The following is a 26,549-nucleotide window of genomic DNA, read 5'->3' as shown; positions in this document are numbered from 1 at the left end:
AGCCAGAGGTTTTTCTTTCAGGCTTTGACCCAAGACCCGCTGGTCTCCCAGCCTCTCCGTATTCAAAATATAAATCTTCAGGTCATGTTTGCCCACCTTTCCAGCACCCGGATTCTCTTTATGAAGTGGCATCCCAAATAATTAAAAATACAATAATGATCTATAACAACAAAAAAATGCCAGAAACACAGCCACACCCCCACCCCCAAAACCATGCCACGTGTTCAGCCCTGTAATGGCAGGGTCAGTTTATGGCCGTCGGGGGTGCCCCCTCACCCCAAAAGGATTGTTGGGGGGGGGAAGGGGCTGAAGCTCACCCGGGGAGCGATACCCCCCCCCCCCCCCCCCCCCCCATCCCTCCCCCAGTCCCACACAGCCCTCAGCACCGCCTGCTCCTCTCGTGAGGCTTCCAAGTAGCTGCCAGGCCACGCAAGGGGCTCTTCAGATCTTTGTCACATGAATTACTAACTGCACGTCTTGACACATTTACATTTTCAAGCGAAAAGCCCAAGCCAGGTCAAACCCCCAGCGTCCCAGGCATGGTGACAGCGGTGGCCTTGCTGCTGCCGTGTGGCATGAGCCCTGGGTGCAGACATCTGCCCTTGGGACGGCACACGTGGCCCTGCACAGCCCCAGACACATTCTCAGCCCTCTTGGAAGATCCTGCCTCCACGGGGTTAGCAACTGCTAATGACATTTGCAGAGAAAGAAAGTATTTTGCTCAGCTCTTCTGCTTTTACGTCCTGCTTTGCTCTCTTGGCATCGCGCTCCCGTGTTTGCGATACAGGCATCTCCACAGCAACAAGTCACAGGCAGGGCTATGACTTCAGCTGGGGAACATGCAGAAGGCGTCGATGAGCTGTCGAGCAGCAAAGATGTTGTTCCAGCACGGATGTAAGAAGCAGACAGTGACACTGTGGCTGCTCTCTGGCTATCGTCCCTCCGCTGAGCTCCCGACAGAGGTAATTTAGGCTTAAGAGAGAGAAAGCCTTTCTGAAGGAACTCGTTATTTTAATATCTGCCACATAAGGCCTAAGAAAGGCTTCAGGCTTTGGACAACTCTTTTCCTTTTTTATTATTATTATTCCTAAAAAGCTAGACAGAAAGAGTTGTCATCTGACCTACCAGCACAAATCTCCCTAAGCAGTCTGGTGTTGATGACACTTGAGCTCGATGCAAAAGAAACACAGCAAAGCAAATGACAGTCTGAACAAAAACGTGCCAACAAGTTCATCTTTAATCAGTAATTAATGAACAGTTTTGCTCATTTATCAGAGCGTGGAGACTTCCCCAGCCGCATATCTGACTCTGCAGGGAAAGCGTACTGGCCCTGCTCTAAATATCTTATAAGCCCATGTATTAATATCACATTAAAGTGAATTACCTGGAGAGCCAGGAAGGGGTGATGTTTGCTAATGTGCTGTGCCCAGCAGTGCAAGAACTGTACAACAAATGAGAAAATCTCTCTGTCATTTTAGCCGTGGTTCTTCAGAGCAGAACGGGCCCCCTCTCTGGGGACGCCTCCACACTGACGGAGACCTTGAGGGTATGTTGGACTTCTGCACAGGTGGCTGACACCCATGGAAAATATTATCTGTTGTATCTCTGTGGCTGAAATTTCTGGGTACCTTTTACCCTCATCAGAGGTTTAACTCTGACCAGGCTGCTGAACCTCTGAAGAGCCCAGAGAAGTGACCAATGTGCCCATGCTTTGTCTGGGAAAAGCCTTCTGGATAGGAAAAGCGGAGCTCCCTCATGCATGGTGTCCATGTCCTTGCAAAAATGCACCAAATTCTACAACAGGAATAGGTATGTCTTAGCAGTCTGTTCCAAAATCTTAGTAAAATCAAATCAGCTTATTTACGTTCTGCAATTTATGTGTATTTTTGTTATTTATTAGCAATTGAAATCAAGACTTGAGATCTGTGTCTTTGCAAAGTCCTGGATCTGGCTTTACGGTTGAATTTGAGAAAGATTGCTGGTTACCAAATGCAGAGAAGTACTTTTTGCTGGAGAAGGTAATTCCATTTTTACTGCTCTATTTACTGTGTTAATTACATCAGTTGATTAATGATGCAAACCCCGGAAGGGAAAGATTTTACTCTTGGAATTGACAAAAATAACTTACCCTGTACCTCACGGGACATGCAGCAACACAGAATATGCTCTTATGCTACATGGTCCTGGTAGATTTTAGGGTGACTGTGCCACTTTTGTAGAGAGAAGAATACCAAGATTTTAAGTGGGATAGATCTTTGATTAAAAAGCCTTACATTGCTGAAAAAATGCATAAAATCATTCAGGCACACCAGGCTGTTTTCAACTCTCTCGGTTGCTTACCTGTGTATAGTGGCTTGGGAACAGTTACGGAGCAATAATATTTATGGGACTTTTATCTCGTGGGAAGCACTTTGCTGAATATACGTCCTGAGATGGCACACGCCACCTTCTCATGCTGGCCTCAAACAGCCCCTGGTCCCGCATCGCATGCCGCTCGGAAGCGTGGAGTAAGAAACCTTGCCCTGCAATAACACACGGTGCAGAACGTTGCTGGGTGACGAGCAGCACCCTGAGGGGCAGGGGAGGCTGGGGTGCTCCAAGTCGCATCTTCCTGCGGTTAGAGGAGCACAGTGGGGCAGAATACAGAAGCTGTTTATCTCCCCAGGCTCCCATGTGCAGGGCAGACGGCGTTTTCCTCCCCCCGCCTCCTCAGCAGCACCTTCTCTTGCCCTGCCTCCTTCTGCTCCAGCAGTTGTGTTCAGCAGTTTGCATCTTTTACACCAGTAATTTTCAGAAATAAAATATAACCTACAGAGTGTGAATTTCCTTAATCTTTTTCACTGTGAAATCTAAGAACACATGTGAAGCTTGTGGGCTTGGACTTCATCCCCCCAGACAAGCGGTAGCTATATAAATACATCATTTAAAAATTCACAGTTTAGTGGACATCTGTGGTATGAATTCCCTTAAATAGTTCATGCATTTTAATGTACTATATATTTAAGTGTTAATTGCTCTTGAAGATTAAATGTGTTGCCCACTGCAGCTGCTGTGGATCAAGGACTTGCATGTGGATGATTCGGGTAGCAGTATCTGATCTCGCTCAATCCTCAGCTTAAACAACCCGATTTTAACAGCGTCCATGAAAGGGGTTTTGCCAACCTAGTTAAACCACTTCTGAACAGCACGAAAGCCCGTTTTTCCGGGTGGGTGTCCCTGCCCCACACTGACCGGCTGGAAAGAGAGTCTGGCAGTGGCTTGAGGGGATGCCACCCCTGTGAGAAACACAACAGAACCACAGCCACCCTGCAAAATACCTCCCTGTGAATAGTTAAAAAACGTTTCCCAGGGTTGTCCAGGTGAAGGTGTGTTTTGTTAATAGCTGTTGTTTGGGCTTTTAATATTGACAAAGCCTGGTTTGTAAATCCTCTCCTAATTTCCAGGTATAAAGGGGAAACGTGGTGTTATAAAAGGTGCATCAAGCTTGGAGCATCCTGCTTCCTGAAAAACAGCTTTTGGTGCTTCATCCTGCAGGAATTAGTAGTTAAGCCCCTCTGCCTGCAAAAGACACATAAGCACAGTACAGTAAATATATCGTGCTAAGCACTCTACCTATTTCTGTTACTTCCCAGCAACAGATCCCTGAGAGCTGCCATCTGCAGTGCTCGATTCTTTGAAAGAGTCAAGCCAGCATAAGAGCTTAAAATCCTTCAGACAAGGGCAATGCTGGGGGCTGCTGCCGAGGGATGTGAGTGCTCCCTGCCTCTCCCTTCGGCAAGGAGCTTTCACGGGGCAGAGCTCTGGCAGAGGTTACAAAGGGAGCCTGGTGCGACGTTTCCTTTCGCAGCGTGCAGGTCTGTGCCGCTGCTACTGGGAGAGTCGTTGCCCAGCACCAGTCCTGCCCGTCCTCACCAGCTTTTGCCTTCCTGCCCCACCTCAGGCTGCAGTGATGCTGGTATAACGCCCAGACCTGGAGAAAATCTGTTTCGTTAAAGGGCAGCAATCGCAGCGACCTCAGCGAGGGAGCTGTGTGGGTGAGGCCACCTTGTCCCCGGTGCTGCAGCTGAGCCATGGGGCTGTGCCAGCGCTGCCAGCACCCCGGCTCTTGGTCAGCTGGGACACTGAGTAACTTGAAAGCTGTTAATTCAGCCTGGAGGATGAGGTGGTGAAGCTTCGTGCCTTGAGACAGGCCTCCTGACGGTGCAGCGGCAGCGGAGGGGGACACTGGTAGAGGAGTGGCAAGAAATCACAAGAAATCCTGCCTGTAATTGCTGCGAGTGCTGCCCGCGGCACCCCTTGGCAGTGATCACTGCTTTCACCTGGAGGTCGCACCTCCAGCGCACCCTGGAAGCACGGGCAGCCGAGGGATGCCTCTCCCCAGAGCCAGGCCGCTTAGCAAGCTCCGCTCTTGTGCACCGTGCCCGGCAAGCGCGCAGCCCTCCCACACCACGCGCGGGAAGAGGCTTAAGCGAGCAGAGATGAAGGCAGAGAGCGTTTCCGCTGCTGCGGGGCCCGCGCTGCCGCCCACACCCTGCTTCTGCCACCGGCAGCCGGCTGCCGAGGTGCTGCCACGGCCCGTGAGCTGCTCTGTGGTTTTACCAAGGCTGGCAGTGCCTGGGGAAGCTGGGGAGGATAGCAGTTCCCTCCCTGGGTTGAGCAAGGGATGTTTCGAGCAAGCTCTAGCTCTGCAGGCCTTCAGGCGGAAGGGCTGTTGCTCGCCCAGGAAGACCGGAGATGGCGGCGGCCGCAGCAGAAGTAACAAAAATGAGCCTAAATGTCTCTGATCGGTGAGGCCAGCCGTGCTGTGGGCGCTGCCGGCGACAGTGCCGGCCTGGCCGCCGTTATCTGCAGCTCGCAGCAGGAAGGGAGCCCCGGGGGCACCGCCCCAACCATCGCCCCGATTCCAGGGATGGTGGGTGATGGCCTGAGCCCGGCTCCCCCACCAGATGCCCACGGGCGGATTAGCGGGTCGCAGCAGCGACGTCTTCAACCGGTGCATTTCAAAACGTGCGTTTGAGAGGCGAGCTTCCCCCTCAGCGAGCCACGCTGCAACTCGAGATGTGGCTGCGATGCAAAAGCACTTCCCCTTGCGTCTCTTTTTTTATTAGCTGAAAGTAAATTTTGCTTCTTTAAGAAAATATATATGCAAACCACAGCCTGTCGCCATGGTTACTGCTGTATGCTACTGCAAATAGCTTAATTTCACATCCTTAGACCTATAGGGTTTGGAAAGCATAATTCTTCTGGCCTTTCACCATTTCCCCCCTCGCTAGGCCACCATCCCGCTGTTGCAAAAAAAGCATGTTGTAATTCAGCCCCGCGCACTGCTGGAGGAGGCGGTGGCTGCGCTGCCAGAGCACTGCAGCACGCTCCGATGCACCCGCGCAGGAGGCCCCCAGGTAAGAATTACGCTTTTTACCCCACTTTGTGGCCCGTGCTGGCCGTGCAAATTTGCAGCAGAGTAGCGTAGAGTTGTTTGGTGGGTTACGGTAAGTTGTTCAGGAAGCTAAACTGTTTTATTATGTCAGTGTTTCATTGTTCCTACTTTGGCGTATAGGTCTTGCTATCTTGAGATAAGTTAGGGAAGATTTAAATAATACATTAAAGAAATGAGCACTAAATGTGAAGTTTTGTTATGCAAAGTGTAAGTCACAAAACTCAGCAATTCTGAACGCAGCAGTCAGATTTCAAAGCAGAGCCTCCATGGCGCGCTTGTGGTGTGAAGCTTCTCCGGGACCCTGAGCGAGCCCCGACCCCCTCCCAGGCACACGTGGCACAAACCCGGCATGGGATTCAGCCCCCCTGGCACTAGTGGGTGCTTTTTTCTTTTTTCTTCTGTTTTTACTATCATTTTGTCAGTTAATCTCCCATGGTACTTTCTCCGCTGGAAAAGTTGAGAGAAAGATTTTCTCGTGCTTACGAGAGCCCCATGAGTCGGTTTAGCAGTTTGTGCTGTTGGTGGAGTGGGGACGGGGCCGCCGCCGGCACCGTGGCACCAGCGCCGTAGCTGTGCTGCAATTTGGGTGTGTTCCTCAACGGGGACCAAGTGTGGGGGTCCTCTCTGGCCCTGGGTGAGGCGGGTGGGTGCCTGTCCCCAGAGCATCGCTCCCTGGCCCCACTCCGGCTTCCCTGGGAGCCGTTGGTAAAGCCCACGGGAAATTAAAATGACATTAATCCCCTGAGAGTGAGCCCTCGGCTTCCTGCTGTGAAATACATGGCTGCCGGCGAACGACCCGCCGGTTTTCGGTGATTAAATACGATGTTGGATCTCCGGCAGGGTCTGCCCAGCCTGAGCAGCCACGCTGCTCCCTGCAGAGGTTTGAGTGGATCCCGGCACTGTCGGCTGGGCTCCAGCCCAAAATGGAGGGCAATAAAGATCAAACCTTTACAGATAAATACAATAAAAACAAATCTTTACAGAAAGTGCAAAAAATGTAGCATATGTAATGATTATTTCCAGTGAAATTAGCAGTGTGGATTTTGCTTGGGGACTAGTAAAGATTTTAAGTATTTTATTGCTTTTAAACAAAAATACTATCACTTAATAGTTGCAGGAGGCTTTAAAATAAAAGGGCAATCCAGTGGAAGGACCAAGTCTGAAATGTGTACTTTCTCTTTACTGAAATGCACGTGCAGATAATATAATTAAAACAGAAAGAAAATATCTTTTAGCACCGTAGTGCGACAGCGATGGCCTCCATGTCGCTGCAAGGCGGGAGCGGAAGTCCGTTACACCTCCTGTGCTAGGAGAGGTGTAATGATCGCTTGCTTTGTCGGCGAGACTGACTTTTCATGTCAGACCTTCCTGGGGAACTTCAGTTTCATGAGCGCTGAACAAATAAGAGCCTAAGGAAGCGAATAGCTTCTCCAGGGTTGTACGCGTGTTGCGCCTGTGTTTGCAGTAACTGTGTATCTGCCTTCAGTAAGACATACCTCAAGCTGGAGGGGTTTGCGCTGTGGTTTTTACTCGCCTGTTCAGCAGGCCGGGGTATGGCAGCGCCCGACACCCCTTGACGGGGGGAGATGGGCAGTGGGTCGGGAACAGACTGCTGAGGAGACCACGGCTCGCTAAGCTACTTCCCTTTACGTGCTGGGTTACTAAGGGGAGAAGCTTTGCTTTCGGGCACACAGCTGAACAAAGCGTTTCATGCCTGTGCCAGCCCCAGGGTACTGCGGGCACTGGTGTGGTGCCAGCGGGGAACATGCTGGGCGTTGGCCCCAGCTGCCCTCACCCAGCACCAGCTACACAGCTGGCTGGAGTCTGGGGACGTTTTCAGCTCATTCTGAATCCAGTTAGGTTCTTAGCTGACTTTTTTTGGTTGTTCTTCTTCAGCAAAAGAAGAACCACCTCACTCGAGCAGGAGTTGGGGTCTGAAGTAGAGTGCTGGTGCAAGCCAAGCTGGAGGCTCTGGTGCTCGGGGCTGTGTGGGTATCAGTTTGCACCCCCCCGCTGCATGCACCTGCCCCTCAATAGGCACCAGGACTCTATAGGGCCCCTGCGGCCACATGGGGAGGCAGCAGGCAGCCAGGGTGGCTGCTTTGATGGAGTTAACGATTGAAAGACGGTTGCCGAGTTGGTTCGTGCATCACAGGTTACCTTCTCCTGCCCATACTGAATGGCTTAAGAAACCCATCTCTGAGGGAGGGCTAGAAATGATTTATAAGGCTTCCATGATACAGGCTTCTTAATCCTGCAGACTTCAGTCATCTTGAAGAGTACTCACCACATTTGTAATGACAAAGAGAAAATTTAAATATATTTTCACCTATGTCCCTAATGCCATGCCTGTTACAGCATGACCTATCGCTCAGAGTTTTCCTTTCAAACTTTTCCCTCCAGATCATTTTGAAGTAGGAACTGAGGTGGAAAGCGCTTTTATTCTGCCTGAGGTGTAGCTGTGAAGAGGATGCCAGCAGCCACCCTGACATCAGGCACTCAGGACATGTCTGTGTGCCACTGCTGTGCTTGTGGGGCTCCTGCCAGCTGGGGCTGGGCCATTGCTGGCCCTGCAGCCTTCCTCGCTGGGTTTCGGAGGGAAGGGCAGGCAACCCTTGCACAATTTTCAGAGGTCAGGCTCTTGCTTCACTTAAGCCAGGGCTCAGCCAAGAGAGTTCCTCTTTTTTGCTCCAATTGTAATAACACACAGCAACTCTAAAACATAAAATGTCTCTCCAGATACTTTCTCTGTACACAACTTGTTTCTCTTTTCCCTCATCTCCTAATTTAAGTCTTTTTGTTTGAATGGCATATGAAGCTAAGTGTACAATGACTTATTTCTTTATCTTGCTCTGCTGGAAGGTAATTAGTCCATTGCCTTGTTTGGTCTCCCAGATGGTGATTGTTCTCATTATCCGATGATAATCTGGGAGACCCTGGATCTGAGATTTCCTTATCATTTCCTCTTTACTGTGCCCTGCCTGGACATCTTATTACTGCAGAGCTTGTGCTTGGCATCCGTGCTCTGGGGTTTATCCCCTGTAACCTCCATAAACCTACGTGAAATAGAACACATTCCCTTTTAGGATGTAGTGAGACATGACATCGCAGGTGAACAGGGCACAAACGCAGCAATAAGGCAAACTGGAACTGTACCTGGTCAAAGAAGGGAAGAGTTTGAGCAGGGCTCCTGGCAGGAGCTGGCACCAGAAGAAAAGCCCGGCAGGGATGGCAGGGGAGGCTGGCAGGGCTGGCAGAAGAGGCAGGGCTGGCAGGGGAGGCTGACAGGGCTGCCAGAGGAGGCAGGGGAGGCTGGCAGGGCTGGCAGAAGAGGCAGGGCTGGTAGGGGAGGCAGGAGAGGCTGGCAGGGCTGCTGCCAGCACAGGCAGCAAGCACCAAGCCCAGCAGGCAGGTCACTGTGTGCTGTCATGTGAAAATGGACTTGCCGGGAAAACGAAACTAAATAAACCTAATTACCAGTGCCACCAAATAACGGCTGTGGAGCAAGGCCTCTAAACCAGGGGTGGGCGGCTGGGGAGGGAGCCGCCACTCTAGCGGTGCAGCCGCGGGCATCTCGGCACTCGCGTACCCGCTCTGCGGCCGCTGCCGAGGCAGGACGAGGAGGCACAGTTCAGATACCAGGTTTTTTTTAAAGCTAGCTCTGTGTGTAAAAAAGATCATCTGTGCAGACACTGGCCTACTGAAGCTATTTAGGAGAAATCTGGGCAGTGAGGAGTTTGTACAGAAAACATTGTGACCGGAACAACTGCCTTGAAAATGCCCAGCGTCCTGATGTAGAGAGGAAACGGCCTCACGTATTTCTTTGTGATAGAACAGAAACAGGAAGAGCAACAAATGATCCATTACAATGCTCGTTCCCAGAGACTATCAAGGCGTGTGCAACCAATGCTGAAGTTATCTGAGCAGTGCATCTGTACCGCTGCTGCTTTATATAATGACAGGCAAAGCCATGTAAGTCAGGCAAATAAAAATACGATGGGATACCAATCGTCATGAATTTTATACTGATCTGAATTAAGCTTCTTGGAAACAGAAGTGTAAATTCATGGCATATTTTCCTGAAAGAAAAATGGATGTTTCTTTATGTTCTTTCAGTCTCTAGTTTCTATAAAAAAGCCAAAAAAGATAAGCAGAAAATATCAGAAAGCTTCCTTGGGCACTTGGCACTCGGGTGCTCCCTGAGGCTGCTCAGTCTGGGCAGCTCCCGAGGGGGGATGCTCAAGGCCTCCCACCTCTCCCTGTGGGTTCAGAAGCACTGCAGGGTCTGTTGCAGGGTGTGATTAGACACAGAAATAAAAGTTAATTATATTCATGCCAGGCTATATAATAGAACAAAACGCCTTAAGAAGGAAACAGCTGGAGTTCAGATCTCTTGAGCAAGTAATATTATTTGTCTCCCAAAGTAAAGTGAGGAATTATTCATTAAAGCTGAAAAGCAGTTATCACCTCATTTCACAAAACATAACTCTGCTTAGTTCAGCCCCAAGTACAGATTAGGGAAAAAGGCAAATTTAAAGGCAAGTTTCTTCTAGTCTCCAAGCCTAATAAATTTCAAAGCAAACAGCGAAGTGGCTTGGCTTATTCTGTTACAGACTGAAGGATGTGGCAGATGTAATGCTGAGCGATCGTTTGAAATTTCAGAAGTCAACAGAAGCTCAGTATCTATAAATGAATAAAAGTAGCATTCAACTGCAGTGGAGATGCCATTTTAGCACTGATTTTTTTTTCATTTGTAAAGTAAAAATAAACGTATTCCGGAACAACTAGGTATGGGTAACAAGTGATGCTCAGAGTTATAAACACAATTACAAGATCTGGGGGGAAAAGAGAGGCACGAGAGGGAGAAGATGGAAGGAGAAAGTTGTAGCAGGCCTATAACCCACAGTGTGTTTGGTAGAAAAAATAAAGTTGGAACAAGGTGTCTGTGTTGGTAGAGATGTTTAACACAAGCAAGTTACACTCCTGATACTGGAGATAATCACTCATTTATTCGATGGCTCTCAATTTTCCCAACCAAAGCGAGGAGGAAGCTCAATGGAGGCGGAGCTGCGAGTGTTTGACATGTTCATTTTATAACGCTCTCCAACCTGAGGAGCGATTAAAGCCTCTGTGGCGGCTCCCTGTGCTATCCGTCATTCCTGTGGAGAGGCGGGACCGCGGCGCTGGCGGCCGGCAGCCATGGCTAGCTGTGCCAGTCATCCGGCAACCTGGTGCCGAGATACCTGCGAGCTGGGGGCCGGGCATCAGCCTGGGCTTCGGCGCCTGCAGGAGCTGCTGGGGCAGAGCCTGCGCCGAGGGGGGAAAAAGGGATTTCCTTGTCTTGAGTAACTGGCCTGCCGTTACACTTGGTAACGGGGACCAGGGCGGAACAGAAACTGTTGGTGCCCTCGCCATAAGGTGACAGTTCTTTGAATTGTTCCCTATGGAAGAAAACAGAAAATAAAACTAAAAGTTTAAGGGAAAAGAGAATAATTGATTTTTTTTGAAAACGTATGTGTATATGCATTGAAATATACATTGAAATATACTCAGCCTTATCGATAAACTGTTGCTTCATATGACATAATACTTGGAAAAAATACTGAGCAAAATGTCTCCTGGAATCGGTGCAAATATTTGTAGGGTTTGGGTGTGAGCTTGGCTAAGACACAACTGCTGCTTTGATACTGAAAGATGAAGCCAGAGAACCCTGCCACTGATTTTTTTAAATTGTAAAATATAGAGAACTGAAAAACATAGTTTTCAAATGCACAGGACTCTTTCACAGCAAATGGCAGAAAAGAAAAGAAAAAAGAATTAACAATGTAAGAGGTATATTGTGAGCCTCAGGGATGGTACAGACTGCACACTATAAAAAAGAAGTATAGATCAAAAAGAGTAAACCTCGGCAGGGTCAGAGGAAGAAAGAGCTAGAAGAGGGACCACAAAAGGTCACTTAATCCATTCCTTTGCCCCAGGCAGGATGGAGTGTACCTAAATCACTCCTCGAGACGAGTATCTAACCTTGATTTAGTACCCTTGTCAGTCCTTTTTTTTCCTTTAAGTCCAGCCTGAATCTCTCTCCCTGCAGTTTAAGCCCATCTTCTTGTCCTCACCACCATAAATACAGAGACAAGATTGTTCCCTGCTCTTTACAGTGTCCTTAAATCTTGGAAGATCGTTGCTGTGCTTCCTCCAGTCTTGGCATTGGCAGGGGCTTTCCAGTTCTTTCCATCCTTTCGTCCCCCACACCGTTCCTGGAGCTCCCATCCTGCTTCCTGCGTCCTGGCGGGACTGGACCCCACGTGTCCCCCAGCAACCCCCGGCCTATTTAGGTGTATTTAGGCGTATTTAGGCGTATGTCCTTCTCCTTTTCTGTCCCGTAGGTTAGTGCCGTGTTGTCAAGATCCCTTCGCGTGGCCCCAAGATGCAAGCGTCCCGCATGGGAACACGTTGACGTGGTGCCTGACCCATCCGTGCCATTGCAGCTCTTTTTTCCGCACGGCTCCCGTCGGTGTCACCGCCGCGGCTGGACCGACGCCTCGGGGATGGGCACTGTCTCTTTGGCTTGGGGCCATGCCCGGCCACCGCAGTGGTGGGTGGGTGCCGGCCATGCACCCTGGTGCAGGTGCCCCGTGGCGCCCCACGCCGGACAGCGCAGCTCCCCGGGGACCCCGCGGGCCTCCAGGCTGGCCTCGTTGGGACCACACGGGTTAAAACCACCCGTTTGTGAGACGCTCGAGTCGCTCGAGTCACCACATAAAGAGCGAGTGGGAAATGGGAAGAAAGTGCGGTCTTTGTGCCCGCTCTGGAAAGAAGATCAGAACTATTGCCTCGTTAGAGGAAAAGCATTTTTTTGGGGGGGAGGGTCTGGAAAATCACATTATGATGGATAACACAGTTTGAGGACGCCCGCGCTGAGGGCCTCGTGGCGCAGGCCTCAGCAGAGCTGTTTCGCCAGAGACATTTTCCACTCGCTTCCCTCCCCCCCACCCCGCGCTTGGCTTTTTTTTTTTTTTTTTTTCCTTTTTTTTTTTTTTCCTCCTTTCCTCCGAAACCGGAGGCGGCGGCGGCGGGGCCGGGCACGTGTGCTGGGGCTCGGGCACCGTGACTCATGAGGCGCCGGGCCGCGCCGCCGCGGGGAGGATGAGGGAGGCGAGTCCCCGGGGGAGGGCAGCCCGCGACGCCTCCGCTCGTCACCTTTCCCTCGGTTTTGTGTCGCCCGGATCGCGGAGGCTGCGCCTGGCTTAGGTAAGCGGGGCCTGGGGCCTGGGCCCGGGGCTGCCCGTGGGGCCGCGCTTCCGGGCGGGGCGGGAGGCGGCGGCGGAAGCCGGGGCCGGCGCGGGGAGCCCGGGCCGCTGCCGCCGCCTCCCGCCCGCCGCGCTGTCAGCATGAGCCGCTGACCGGGCCGGGCCGCCACCGCCGTGCCCGGGCAGGGCCGCCCGCCCGCCCCGCGGGCCGGCCAGAGGTGAGTCCCGGGGGGGCGGCTGCAGGTGCCCGGGGGCCGCTACCCGGCCCCGCGGCCTCCCCCGGCCCGGCCCGGCCCGGCCCCGCGGCCTTCCCCGGGCGGCGGCCTAAGGGGGAACGGGGCCGGGGGGGGGGCCCGGCCCGGGGCCGCGGGGCTGAGGCCGCTCCTGGGCCGGGCGGGGCTCGGGCCGCTGTGCCGGGGCTTCCCGCCCCGGGGGCCGGGAGATGGGGGTGCGCCGAAAAAAAAAAAAAAAGAAAAAAGCGCAGTGGTTGAGGTGAGATTTTTTTTATTTTTTTTTTATTTTTTTTTTTTTAAATTTTTGTTTGGAGAAGACGGTAACTTCAGAGGGACTCGCCAGCCGGGTGCGCGCCCATCGCGGTGTCGAGCAGAAATCCTGCCGTGATGCGCACTCGCCGTGCTGCCCGGCCCCGCGGGAGTTTCTACATTAACTGGGTGGAAATGGAGCTTTCCCTGTTTGTTTGTTTTTTTTTTTAGAGGAAGTTCTTCGATTCAGAACTTTGTTTTGCACCTTGTTACTGCAAGCAAGTCAGTTTGTTAAGATCTTAGTATAGCGGAAGAGAAAAATGCAGGGATGTCATCTGCATAAAATGGTTATTTTAGAAAAATGCATGATTCGTTTAGAAAGAAATTCTCTATTTTGCTCATTTTGTTTGGGGGGGGGAATACATGCTGCAAAACATGGCACTAGCAGAAAGACACAGGTGATGAAGTAGAGATGGTGAAAGTGTGAGAGCAGGTTTAATGAAGGGATGTAATGGGCAGGAGAGAGGGATGTGAGTAATGAATAACAAAACTGAATAAATAACTGGACTCTGTCTTCTGTAACTACGGAGAAAAGGTTCTGATGGAATGACAACGAGTTCCAAAGTGACAGCAAGGAAATAATTTGCATCGTGACTAATTAGCTGATGGTACTTGCTGCTGCAGGGGGAGTTGGAGGGCGAGAGCCTGAGGTCGGGCACTGGGAGGCTGCGGTGGATCGCTGGCTGCCGCCGGGCTGTCTGCTCCCGCGTGGTGCCGACCCTGACGTGAAACAATATTATGACAACTTAAAGTAGATAAAAAAGAAATTAAAGGCTTGGCGTCCTCGGTTTCACTGAAACGGGTGACTAAACTGCTGTATGTGGAAGGCTGAGACATACTAGTGCCGAAAGCTGGGTGTCAGGGGTCTGTGTGCTCGCGGGGCGGTGCGGGCTGAGCTGGGAGCTGCCCGCGGGGTGTTTTGGGGAGCGGGGCACCCCGACAGCCCGTCTTTGGGGACGGGGACGCTGGGTGCACGCCGAGCTGAGCTCTGCGGTCGCAGCATGTGCTTTTGCAATTTAGATTTTGTGAGGCCTGCATCACCGCTGTCCTCAGCTCGTGTCGGATCGGGTGTAGACTAGAACACTGTAAAATGGAATTGGACTTTCCTGGATTTAAAGGCTGGGCTTCCGAGCTACAAAACCTCTTTAGGCGTAGTTAAAACAAAAGATGTTTAAATAGAAAAGCGATGGCGATGACCGACCGTTCTAAGTTTTATAACTAGTTAGCCTCCAGACTTGAGAAAATTTTGAAAACTTACTACTCTGTATGTTGTACGTATGATTTAACGGAAATTGTGGAGTCTGCCTAGTTTACATGACACCTAAAAGTACAGGATTGTGCAGTTATTTACTCGGGCTACTGAGCAAAGATACACGGGCAACAGATTCCTTAATCTGATACATGAGAAAGTGACAGGGCATATTTGTTGTCGCATTTCCTTAAAGCCGTCATTGGATTAAATTTAGTTTGAATGGCAGGAAAGGGTCTGAGTCCAAGGATGCTTTGTTGTATTACAAGGCAGTTGAATCAACAGGCAAAATTGGGGCATTATGTGAGCAATTTGTAATTCACTTGAGTGAGGAAGCGGTGTCAAAGCTGCCCTGTGAGAACTCCCCTCAGCTGCGGTGGAGGGTATGGTTTCCATACATCCCCTGCGCAGCGCCGGCGTTCCCTGCGGTGGGAACAGCCCGCCTTTGTCGTTTCTTTTCATTTACTCACAAAATCCTCCTTTATGCTCGTCGTCTCAGAAGTGGTGTGAAGCACAGCTGTGCCACGTGCCGGCTAGGCACGAGCTTCGTGTTTTTCTGGGCTGAAAGCCGTACTGCAAACACGGGAAAGCGCCTGTTCAGCGGATCCGACGCCTGCCTGCGGCTCGGACCCTCCTGGGCAGACGCCTGCCCCTTGTTCTTCACCCCGTGGCAGATGACGTAGAGTTTTAGATTAGTGGATTAACAAGGCAATGAATGGTATCCGTCTTCAGGAGTATCAACAAAACAGTTTAATTAGTGGAAGCAGAGGATTTTAGTTTAAAATTTCTCTGGGATGTTATTATCTAATTGTGGAAGTAATCATAATTCAGAATAGCCTTTTTTCTGGAGGCGGTCCGGGCCAAGAAGCTGTTCTTTCACTGACCCACTGCGGTCAGTGTACAGTGCTGCGAGGGCCTTCAGCCCAGTTCCTCCCGGTGAGATTTAGGAGATGGCAAAAGCATAATCCTAAGCGAGATACTGGCATGGGGGATGAGTAGGGTGCTGTGCAGGTTCCTGGGGTGCCTCGGCATCGCAGCAGCCGCAGCATGGGCGCCTCGGAAAGGCTGCGGCTCCGCGCTGGGCACACAGCCCTCCGCTGCAGCTGGTGGTGGCACGTAAAAATTTCAGGGGTTTTTGCTGATTTTACTTTAGACTGGTTCTTGGTTCATTCTGATTTTACTTTAGACTAGCTCTTGGCTCATTCTGCTTTGGGAAGTTCAACAGTATAATCAGAAATAAGTAAGTGTGAACCAAGCTGCTTCAGGCCTTACATGTAGACGTTCATTTCCAGTTTTGGAGACTTGTAGGGGCCTGGGCTGCATCAGAAGGAAGCTAATGCAGACAGGACTGTGCAAGGACAAGATAAAGTCAGCAAACAAAGGGATAGTTATGGTCAGCAAAAGAAGGAATGACTATGGTCAGCAAAAGCACACAAGTCTGAATAAAATAAGATACAACATAGAGAAGTTTGTAAGTTTCAGGTTGTATGTAGGCAAATACAACTAACCAATGCAAGTGCTTGTAGAGGCGCCTGAACAGCGCGTGTGGATAGTATGCAGCCTGTCGGAGTACAGATGTGCGCGTGTACGGGACTTGGTGTGCTATAGAGAAAGGTCAGTTTTGTTTTGCATTAGTCCACCTTTGAATTCTACTACTTTGTTGCTTCACTAAGTCTCAGATGCTGCTCATCATTTTCTAGTATTACCAAGTAATAATTACTGAGTTTATCTATATTCCGCTTCCTATAGCGAGGCCAAGCATTGAGTGAAGTAACATTTTTAGACACCTCCATGACAAACACCACACACTGACAAGCATTTGAAAGTAGCAGGTGCTACTGTTGCTTTCTTTTAAAACCTGTTTAGCATGGAGGTTTCTGGTGCTTGTCCAGTTTGCATGTCTCAGGAGCACTGAAAATGCTACTTTCCAAAATTCCATAAGCAGGGAAGATACTACTGGGAAGGATCTGTAATGTCATTCACTGCAGTCTGTCCTCCAAGGGATTTTTAGAGGTGAATGTACTGTTCTGTGGCCTTTGTGCAGTGTCCGAGCTGCATCGCTTTGCATCCCTGCGTCGGGGCCAAACCTGACTTCCCTGAATTTAGAGCCCATGTACAGTGGAAACTGGAAAATAAACGTGAAGTCCTGGAGATGGTGATGCATCGCACCAAACATCAAACAGTCAAAAGGATCTTAATTTTGGTTGCCCAGGGGAGACAGACCATTAAAGCTGTGTGGTTTTTACTGTGCTGTCCAGGATGGGTTAAGTGGCCACAGTAAACGTCCTTATACGTGTGGTGTGGATGATCCCGTGGCCAGTTCAGATTAAAACATACACTTTCCTCTCTGGTTTTATTTCCTTTAAGTACTTGTTTTATTCTGCTGCTTCAGATTTAATGTGGAGGTGGTAATGACAGAGGAATGCCTGTAATTAGAAGGATGAGCCTTAGCACCTCTTGATGTCCAGAATAGAGGATGATTGCTACTTAGGAACCGCGTGTATAAACTGTGAGCATCATTTTTCCAACAGCGCTAACACCGAGGAAGTCACACGTGTTGGATTATAAAAGATGCCTTGCAGTAACTGTTCATTACTTTCAAAGGCTTAATATGTGTTTTCCTTTGCCTCATGCACATCTTAAACGCAAATGCTATGAAGAGGCGATTTTGCTGTTAACAAAGATCAGCTCATTAAGATAAAACTGCAAAAAAAAGTTCTCTTCCCTTTTGTTGTCATATTTTTATGATGTTTGTCCATGCAGAGGATTACTTCTATATCTGAATATTTATCAAAAAAATCCCTGCAACTACTCCTGTCCAGAAGGAGTTTTACTGTGGTTGTGGTTTATATATTTTTATGACGGTTTTCCAGTATGAACAAGGAAGGGCACTAATGTCAGCAATTGGGCGTTGCCTGAAATAATCCGGTTTTGTACTGTCGTTCGTTTGTAAGCGGTGGCAGAATAACCCTGCACCCAAACGTGCGGGTGCTGCCAGAGAGCTTGGAGATGTGTCGGAGCGCGAGCAAAGCTCGGGTGGGTAGATCCGGGACTTTGGTGAATGTGCTTTGCAACCTGGCAGCTGTGAGGCGCGGAGCCTGGCTGGGTTTGATTGAAGGCTTCCTGAGGGACTCCTGCCTTCAGATCTGCGCGGGCAGAGCCTCCAGGCTTTCCCTTGCCTGCACGCGTGGTGGTCTCTGCTATTGGTGTTCCTTAGGGATTAGAGCAGTTGCCTATGATGATTATTTTTTATTTTATTTTATTAACAATTCTATATTGTAAACTTAGTTTCCCAAGTAATGCAGCAAAGTAAACAACATTTCCTTCCTACTACCCCCTAATTATTTACTGAAAGGATAAACACGTGCATGTTTTTTTATTGCTATCCTTGGTGACATTTGGAGTCTGTTCTGCCGTGAATATGTGCAGTTGTAATTCCCGTTAGCGTCAATGAGAGTTCACAGCAAGGAAGGAGAAGGGACCATTTAAACTGTGTCACAGTTGTGATGGAACTTGAATACGTCCCAAGGTAACAAAATACACATTTAACATAGAGTCGAGAGGTGGAGGTTTTGCATATGGCATTTTATAATGAAGCGTGGCTCCTGGTGAGGGCAGTCACACAAGCAGTCGGTGTCATCCCTTCCCATTCCACCTTCAGCAGTTTGTGCAGGGCGAATGTCTCGGTCCTTGCTTTGCTTGGAGACTGAAGCCAGTGACAAATGTTGTTCACCGCTGTTATGTGCATTGAGAACCAGCAGTAAATTTTCCTGCTCTGAGGCTGATCTGAAATTTCTTCCGTAGCCTCAGTGGAAGCAACAGGAGAGCAACAGCAGCAGCGCTGAGCTGGGGCGGGTCGATGCACACGAGGCTGTTTGAGGGTTCTGGGAGGGTTTGATGCCGGCTGACCTCGGGATGAAATCCAGCAATGTTTCAGGAGAATTGCTTTTCTTCTGGGATCCATTATTTTTTTTAAATGTCTACTTGCTGTCAGCTACTACCCTGTGAAATAGTCCCTGTTTCAAATTATGTGCATATGCTGCGTTGTTATAAAAGAATATTTTTATTCAAAATATTTTAGATAGCTGGGAAAACTCTGTTTTCATGTACTGTAAAGAAAAGAAGTCAGAGTTTGCAATCGATAAAATCCGTCCTCACTAAAGTCTAACTTACGTTCTCACTAAATGCAGCTTGAATTTTCAATGGGTTAATTGCTATTTGGTATTAATTAGAAATAGCAGCAGAGGTTTGTAAGGTAAAAAGATTGCACAGGAAAACCGAGGAAGCCAGGACTGACTAAACCACAATTGGCTGTGAGTTTTGTGCAGCCAGATTATCATTTCCATAAGCCAAGCATCTAATCAGCGTTAACCCAGCGCAGGGGTGCGGGCAGTGCTCCCCAGCCCATGTGCCAGCTCAGCCCCCCACGTCTGTCTGTCCTTCTGCAGCCCTGCTACCACCAGGAGCTGCTGGCAAGACGTCTCGGGGAGAAACAACGTCCAGTCCTCATTTGAGTGCTGTCAGAAAGTGTGCAACTGTCTGTGTTGCTCTTAGGACCTTATGCTTTTGGCAAATATGCCAAATATTTGTTTTCAGAGAAAAATATTTTGGGACATAAATATGCAGGCTGTATGTTGGTGGCTGAATTGGAATGAATTTCCGTACAATAAAAAGAAATAAGTACTAGCCAGGTTAAAATATGTCTAGTCATTTGACATTTTGAAAAGTGAGCTTTCACATAGCCCTCCATTGCTAGCCCAGCTGTATTTGGCTCATTTTATCCCTTCTTTCCTTGAATTTACAGGTGGCAGTTTAAACTTCTGCATACAGTCCAGGTTTTCCTCTTGGAAGCGTACCTTACTGTCTGCCCCTGGGGGAGGCTGTTGTTGTAAAAGGGATTTTTTTTCACTTACGTACTTGTTGGTAATGTTACATTCAGGGTTGGTTCTTACAAAAGTGCGTCAGTCTTCCTTGCAGTGCCACAGAAAAAAATTAACAGAGCGCGCACTGAATTTCCCCCTTATCTCGCTATACCACATTTTATGTATCTTGTAGTGAGATGTTTTGTTTCTACGGTTTCAGACTCCGTGTTTCAGAAGATTAATAGACTTAGCAGCCCTGTTTGCTAAGCTTAGTGATGATAACAATGTAATAAGTCATGAGACGGTCGCAGATCATCTGGCATGGCAAAACATGCCTTGGGCTTGAACTCGGAGCAGGTATTATTTGGGAGAGAAAAGCAAAATGTTGAAAGCGTTACAAATAACGTCTCCTGGCTTGGGTGGCTGTAGGTTGAGGTTGGCCTGGAGAGCCTGCCCGGGGAGCTGAGCTGCTGGGACCCGCCGGTCCCCGTTATCTGTACCCGCCGGCAGAGATGGCCGGTGTTCGCAGGGCCCAGGCGCCGTGTTCCGTGCAGCCAGCACCACGCACCCAGTTGTTGCCCAGCTGTGGCGGGGTGCTGGCGGCACCGGCCGGAGCAGCAGGGAGCAGCACGGGACCGGACCCCGGGCACATTCCTGCCGCGCTGCTGGCTGCGAGTCCGACTGTGAGTGGTGAGTAAGGGCTCGGGAACCCGGAGCATGTGTGGGCGCTGGGCCCAATCCTGCTTCCAGAGAAGTTAATGGGAATTTTTCCTTCTAAAAAAGGGAGAGCAGGGCCCTCCACGCTCCTCTCGGCAGCCCCTTGCTCCCTGCGTTGTGGTGACGTTCTCGCGGTGCAGGGACACCTACGCAGCGTTCGAGGAGATAAGCTTTTCTGTTAAACCTAAGTAAATTGCTGTAGGAGAAAGTGAAGTTTGCTGCGTTAATTGGGTCTAGATGTACTGGAGGTCTCGAGCCTTTAAACTCTGTGCTCCCCGGGGGCACTGTGGAGGAGCGTGCGGGCTCCGGGAGCTCGCTGAACCAGGCAGATGTGTCAGGTTTTCCGAGCAGGTTGCCAAGCTGGAGGCAGCAGTAATTAGGCCTGGATTCACCGTAGAAAAGACGCGTCTCTGTGCATGCAGGTGCTGGGAGCTGGTGCTCCCACATCTGCCGAGTTTGCTGGCAGAGGCATGGGCGGGATGGCAACTGCTCCTCGGGGGCTGACTGTGCCAAACTGCCGTCCTTCCTCCTCCTCCTCCTCGCCGATGCCGGGGGTCAGGGCTCGCCGACCCAGCTAACACCGGCTATTTCAGTGTGGCTTGTGCCATCTGGTTTCCATGGGAGAAGGGTCCTGTCAGCTGCACGTACCGATAAACACAGCATGATTTATGTGTGAGAAATAAACACTGGTGTTTTTTTCTGTGATTCTCTGAAGCTTGGAGGGAAAAAAAAAAATCCAAACAAAAAATGTTTCTTCTAGTGTTTGGAAGACTTTATTAGAGCCTGGGCAGCATTCTTGGCCCTGTATGATCGCTCTTGGTTTTCAGTGAAATCCTTTCCATATGTAATTTTACACAGGAATCCTTCAGTGCTCGATACGTAGGCAAAACTTAAACTGACTTTGAGACTTCTTTCACAAGCAGTGAAAAATCAAAGGTAGGGAGTCTGTGATACTGATAATGTAATTATGTGCTTTTCAGCTTTTTGATGTGTAACAGTTAAAAATGTTCTTCTGGGAGCGCAGGCACTTGCTGCTATGACTTAGCTTCACAGACTGCTTAGAAGAAAGTCCCTGGGAAAATATCTTGCTTGCTGCTTATCAGCATTTTATTGAGCTCCTGTATTTATGTGCAAATATATTCCACAAATAAATCTTTAATGATGAGATTTTTTGTGAAAAGTAGATGCAGCTCCGTTCAATTCTTCTAATTAAATACAGCTAATGGTGGCAACTAAAATACAAGAATTTGAACTTCTTTCACTCATTTTTCTGCTTGACTGACAAAATTATTGCTTTGGGTTTGTTTGGTTAGTTTTCTGCAACTTCTAAGCATTCTGTCTTTAATCACCGTTTTTATAAAAAATGCTTTTTCTTTAATCTTTTCAAAAGCTATTTTCCAAATATTCCATGGTTTTTTGTGTAAGACTAGAATTTTAAACTTCCATATTCAGTATTTTTAATTGGCTTTTAGATGCAGGAGTGAGAATACAAGGAAAACTGTAATCTTCCAAGCTTTTCCCACAATTCCTTCTTTGTGTTGTTCAGTTTGGGTAGCTTGCACAGGTGCATTAATGAAAAAGAGGACTTATCGAGAAACAGGGGGGCCTCTGCCGCAGCTCTTCTCTAGAAAGAAAATAGACAAGGAGCTGCAGAATTAGCGCTCGGTGCGTGAGCGGCACCATTAAATGGACCTGTTTTGTGTTGGGTTTTCATATAGCGCCATTCTTCAAGTTGTTATTTTGGATTGTTTAAAAAATAAGAATGTTCAAAGTAACTCTGATTACAGGAGTGTAACCTGAGTGCTTGAGAGACTTTTAAAAAACTCTCAAATTTTTGGTCCACACCTGTGGTCCTTTGACACGTTAACATTTTTATTCAGTTGTAGCAGGCGTTTTGGAGAAAGTGATCCATTTTTACGTTGCATGAATATATAGAGGCCATTTCTTCTGCAGGAAGAATTAATGGGAGTTTGAAGGTTATGTGTTCTGTGATTTGGCATTGGTTGAGCCTAGAAAAGGTTGCTTGCAGAGTGAGCAGAAAGGACACGGTTCACTTCTTGCTGGGGAAGGAGACTGCACTGGAGACCGGGGCGGGCTGGGGGTGCGAGTTGCAGGTGTGTTTTGGTGGAACAAGAGCGATCTGGCACCTATTGCAACGTGAGACCACGAGGAATACAAGGATGCGAGAGGGTAACGAAGGGTCCACCTTCATTCTGCCTCAGAGATGTTCCTTGATTGTTCTGTGGAAGGTGGGAGCTCAGAAATAGTTCAGATAGGTCAGCCGTACAACAGCTGTAAATAAAAACTTCGCAAGGTAGTGGGTTATGACCCGATCCATAACCAAGAAACAAAAATTATTAAAGGTCTGACTGGGCAAGCTGGAAACCCCCTGTAGTTACCATTTGTGGTGATGCAGAAGGTGCCACCACTCTCACTGCACCTTCCACACCAGGCTGCTGCTTGCTTTTTTTCTAAAAGTACAAGTTTATCAAGCTCAGATGATAACAGCCTGTGGGTGATCTTGTGTGCCTTTGTGTGCTATACCATGGGTGTCCCTGACGCCGTTCTCGCTTGGTGGCCCCGGGAGCGCCCCAGAGCTCTGTTGCAGCGCGTTGCAGCTCCCTCCCGTATGAGCACGGACCTTCTGGAAGGGCCTTCTGGGCGCTGGAGTAACCAGAAACCTCTTTTTCATCCTCCCGGAAATTCATCTTTATTACCCACAGCAAAAGGCTAAAAACGAGAGAGAAGTTGTATGCGAGCATGTACTGAAGCAGCATTACGCCAGCTGGGTCATTCAGACATCGGGGAATCCGTGAACAAAACAAGCGTTAGCGAAATTCATCACCAAACCAGGCTCCTGAGGGAGGAGGGGAGGAAGGCTGGCCTTAAACCCGGGGCGCAGCGCAGCGCACCGGGAGGGCGTCCCCCTCAGCTGCTGCGCTGGGAACAGCCTTGCTCAGAAGCCCCTTTGGAATTCACCTCCGTCAGCCGTGGCGTTGCTTCTGGCTGAGGCTTTGTGCAGAAGAAACTGTTCCAGTCGGGCCATTAGTGGGCTGTTTTTCATGATTATTGTTAGCTACATAAATATCATGATTCAAGATGAACAAGCATAACAATAAATTATAGCAAATACTGTTTAAAAAATGGCCTCAAAGACATTTTTCATTTCTTTCCTAAAATAAAGCACCATCATTCAGTTTTTGTTATTTTTAATACCAGTGACTAATTTGGAGCTTTTCCTTGGTACCTGAAGACACGTGTATTTATTTAGCTTGGGTGAGATTGTTCACGGTGCAGAATTAATGGCATCAATAAGTGTTTCAGTGCTGCTGAGCCCTGTATGTGTAGTGATCTCTGTTAAGGCATCTCCTAAACTTGATTAGTTTTGCTGTATACTGAAGAATCATTTTGCTCTGTATTAGTGCATAGTGATGATCTCGGATACCTCGGATGGTGGCAGAGCATAGAGAGTTAGAAAACGCCGTTCTCTAGGATTTAGGTTCTTAAATAACGAAAATAAATTATTTCAGATTCATTGTATTTTCTGATAAGTTTCAGAAGTTTTTACTATGCTGGAAGGATATGACTGATAAATATAAATTAAATGTAAGGCCAGCATGTATTAAACCATAGAAAATGCTCTATTTTGGATTTGAGATTCTTTGCGAAACAGAAAGGTTTGAACTGGAACGCAGCCGGCTTTATCTCCTGTCTTGCAACAGATGCTGGAGCAGTTTTCCAGCACTGTCTTTGCCTCGTGATTCATGTTAACGTGAGCAGGAGTCGGGCAGTCACATCCTTGCCCTGAGCTGGCGATGCCTCGCGGCTCTGGGGGTCCCCGGTGTGGAGTCGGGGGTGATTTTGGAGGCGGGGTCCCCCAGGCCTTTCTCAGAGGTGCTGTGCTGGGGTGCTGCTCTGCCGTGCTGCGGTGCCAGGGCGATGGCTCGGCACTGCCCATGGCTCTCCTTCAGTCCCTGATGCATCAGTGACCCCATTTTTGCCCATTCCTGCATAATTTTCTCATCCTTGGCGAGAAGCGTGTGATTGTCACGGCATTGCCACAGCCCACCATTACCAAGCTGAAGTGACCAGGCTGTCGAAACCTGAGCTCTAACTTGCTGTTGAAAGCGGAACTCTGTATAACCTGTTCCTCATTATCTGTATTCACGTCCCTTTTTGTTTGCCCTCAAGTCAGATGCAAGATGAAGCAATCCACATAATTATAACTTCTGATTCGCCTCGCTAGGAGCACGCCCGCCGAGGTGGCAGGCGGCTGGTGGGAAGGTGCCCCACACTGAATTTTGCTGAAGACACCATGGTCCTCCCCAGCAGGCCCTGCTGCGGCGGTCCCCTTCCCCGTGTGCAGGGGTGTGGCGGCTGCATCCAGGCTCCTCCTTCATAATTATTCACATAACAAAAGCAATCATCGTGTGAATGGGCAAGGGCTTTGAAATCTAGAGTTTGGTGACAGGGCAAAGGTGGGAGGGGGTGCCCGGCCTGGGGCAGGTTAGCAAAGTGAAGCGGAGGAGCTCGTTGGCTGGAGCAAATAGTATTCCTAATAAATTAATAATAATGTTAGTACTGACCATATATATGCTGTACTCCATCAGATGCTCACCAGAGTGGTCTCTCAAGACTCATTTTACTCACTGCTGGAATCCATTTCTGGGGAGGGAAAAAGCCGCCCTTTGCAACCAGGGCCATGTGGCAGCTGCTTTAGGAAGGGAAGTGAAAAACGGTATAGCTGATTGTAAAAAGTGGGAACCTTTCTAGAGGTAACATGTAGATTTAATTTAGAGCCTTCGCAGTAATAAGGGGCCAGTATTTTTCCCTTGCTGTACAGTGGATGGGTGTTAAGGCACTTGGCCTGCAAGAGGCTAGCCTGGGTGTCTGCTGTATCTCTCACCAGTGAGGGCTCCTCTGGGTCACTTCTCCTCCCTGAAACCATTGGCATCAGCTGAATTTGGTGTCAGAGGGAAGCGGTTGCTTCCCTTGCTGAGTCATGGGTGTGGCTTTTTTTCTGTTGTAGTTGTTACCATGGATGATGCTAATAATCATGATTTATAAACATGAAACATTTTGTATATATACACACATGTAGAAATCACCTGTCAATAGGGGAGTGGTTTTCAGTGATGCGTAGCTGTCCTTTCTGCCACTGTTGCAAGTACCTCCCAGTTTTGAATCTCAGCTGTGGGACTCATCCCGAGTTTGCCACGTGGCTCCATTCTCGAGGAAAACACCCCAAACCTGCTGCGCGTGGGGCGGTTTTTGTTAACTGCATAATTGACATAATTTTGCTGCATAATCGACAGGCACCTCCGGCCTGCTCCTGCTGAAACAAGCAGGAAAAGTGACAAGAATTATAAAGTCACACCAAGGAGAGAGTAGGAACCCTTTACGGGTGAGCTGTGCCTTTCTGGGGGCAGGGGACAGTGTGGTGCAGGCGATTCGGAGTGAGCGGCTGTGCGCGCCCACCCGGTGCTGCCCCGGGGGGGACCCTGGTTTGTGGGAGACCCATCCCGGTGCGATGCCGTTGGTGCAGGTCATCTCGCTCCTCTCCTGCATCACTTGGCTTACATACGTTTGCAGTTAATGAAACAAAACATCTTTAATGTGCGAGAGTCTGATTAAGGAAGAGCTCTGTACGTTCTGGAAGAGTGCATAGTTATTGTGTTACAGCCTCTCAAATGTCTTTGTATAGGAACGCAATGTTTAAAATTAATTAGAACAAACACATAAGACTGATTTTAATAAAAGTGTTTGGTTATTTCAATTCAGTTTGTTTTTTTTTTTTAAAAAGTACTTCTCAGAGTTTTAAGTTAAATCACCAGATTACTGTTATTTTTAAAGATAAACAACTTCTTTTTAGACTTGCGTGGGAAATGTCACTTCTTTTATGGTTGAAATTCCCCTACACCAGGATAATACAGAACTTCCTATTTCTAAAATGTATTATGTAAATGTTATGGTAGAGGAGTTATAGTATGGATATGTTTTTAATACCAGGAACAGTATTTGCAACTTCAGTGGTGTGGAGGGATGTGTGACTGCTTTGTGATACATAAATCAACAGCAAAATGGATTAAATGCAGGGTAGTCCTTCCTGCCATTTTGTGTCTCTGGCTGAAAGAGCAGAATAATAGCTGGTATAGACATTTCCCAGTCTAGAGACAACCACTGACCTTTCCCTGGTTTAGTTTATAAATACACATCCATCTAATGCTGTCAGATAATGTGAATTCTGCATGTCTCTGAAGTCCCAAATTTTGTGAGGGAAATTGATATATACCATAGGTTATTAAAAAAACCCCAAACTTAACAGGCGTATTTCTTGACTTTAAAGGGGTTTTTTTATGAAGTAACCACTATTTTTGTAATTAACCATCTACTCTTTAAAGGAAAGAGGGTGTATGGAATTTGCAGTATAACTTTCTCACTTGAAAACAGCATTACTCTAATTAATCTAAAGTAAGAAAGGATTGAGCTATG

At 48.6% G+C, this 26,549-nt stretch overlaps 1 protein-coding gene across 15 annotated transcripts in view; it reads left to right on the top strand.

Annotated features, from left to right (window-relative positions):
* Positions 1 to 5,185: 5,185 nt before the first annotated feature.
* MBNL1 (muscleblind like splicing regulator 1) overlaps positions 5,186 to 26,549 on the top strand; it is a 103,889-nt gene continuing 82,525 nt past the window's right edge. For 2 of the 15 annotated variants that reach the window (XM_074834427.1, XM_074834420.1), the window contains exon 1: positions 12,523 to 12,688. Coding sequence is in view for 1 of the 15 variants with exons in the window: in XM_074834430.1 (XP_074690531.1) it covers positions 19,662 to 19,697 (36 nt within the window). In the remaining 14 variants the exon portion in view is untranslated. Of the gene's footprint in view, positions 5,400 to 12,521; positions 12,689 to 12,782; positions 12,906 to 19,581; positions 19,698 to 19,723; positions 20,031 to 26,549 lie in introns of those variants that run through there. The other 13 variants (XM_074834433.1, XM_074834428.1, XM_074834423.1 and 10 more) reach the window with 12 other exon arrangements.

This window comes from Strix aluco, chromosome 9 (assembly GCF_031877795.1).
Source record: "Strix aluco isolate bStrAlu1 chromosome 9, bStrAlu1.hap1, whole genome shotgun sequence".
Lineage (NCBI taxonomy): Eukaryota > Metazoa > Chordata > Aves > Strigiformes > Strigidae > Strix > Strix aluco.
Note: the sequence above shows the minus strand (reverse complement) of the source record. Positions and strands in the feature narration are given on the sequence as shown.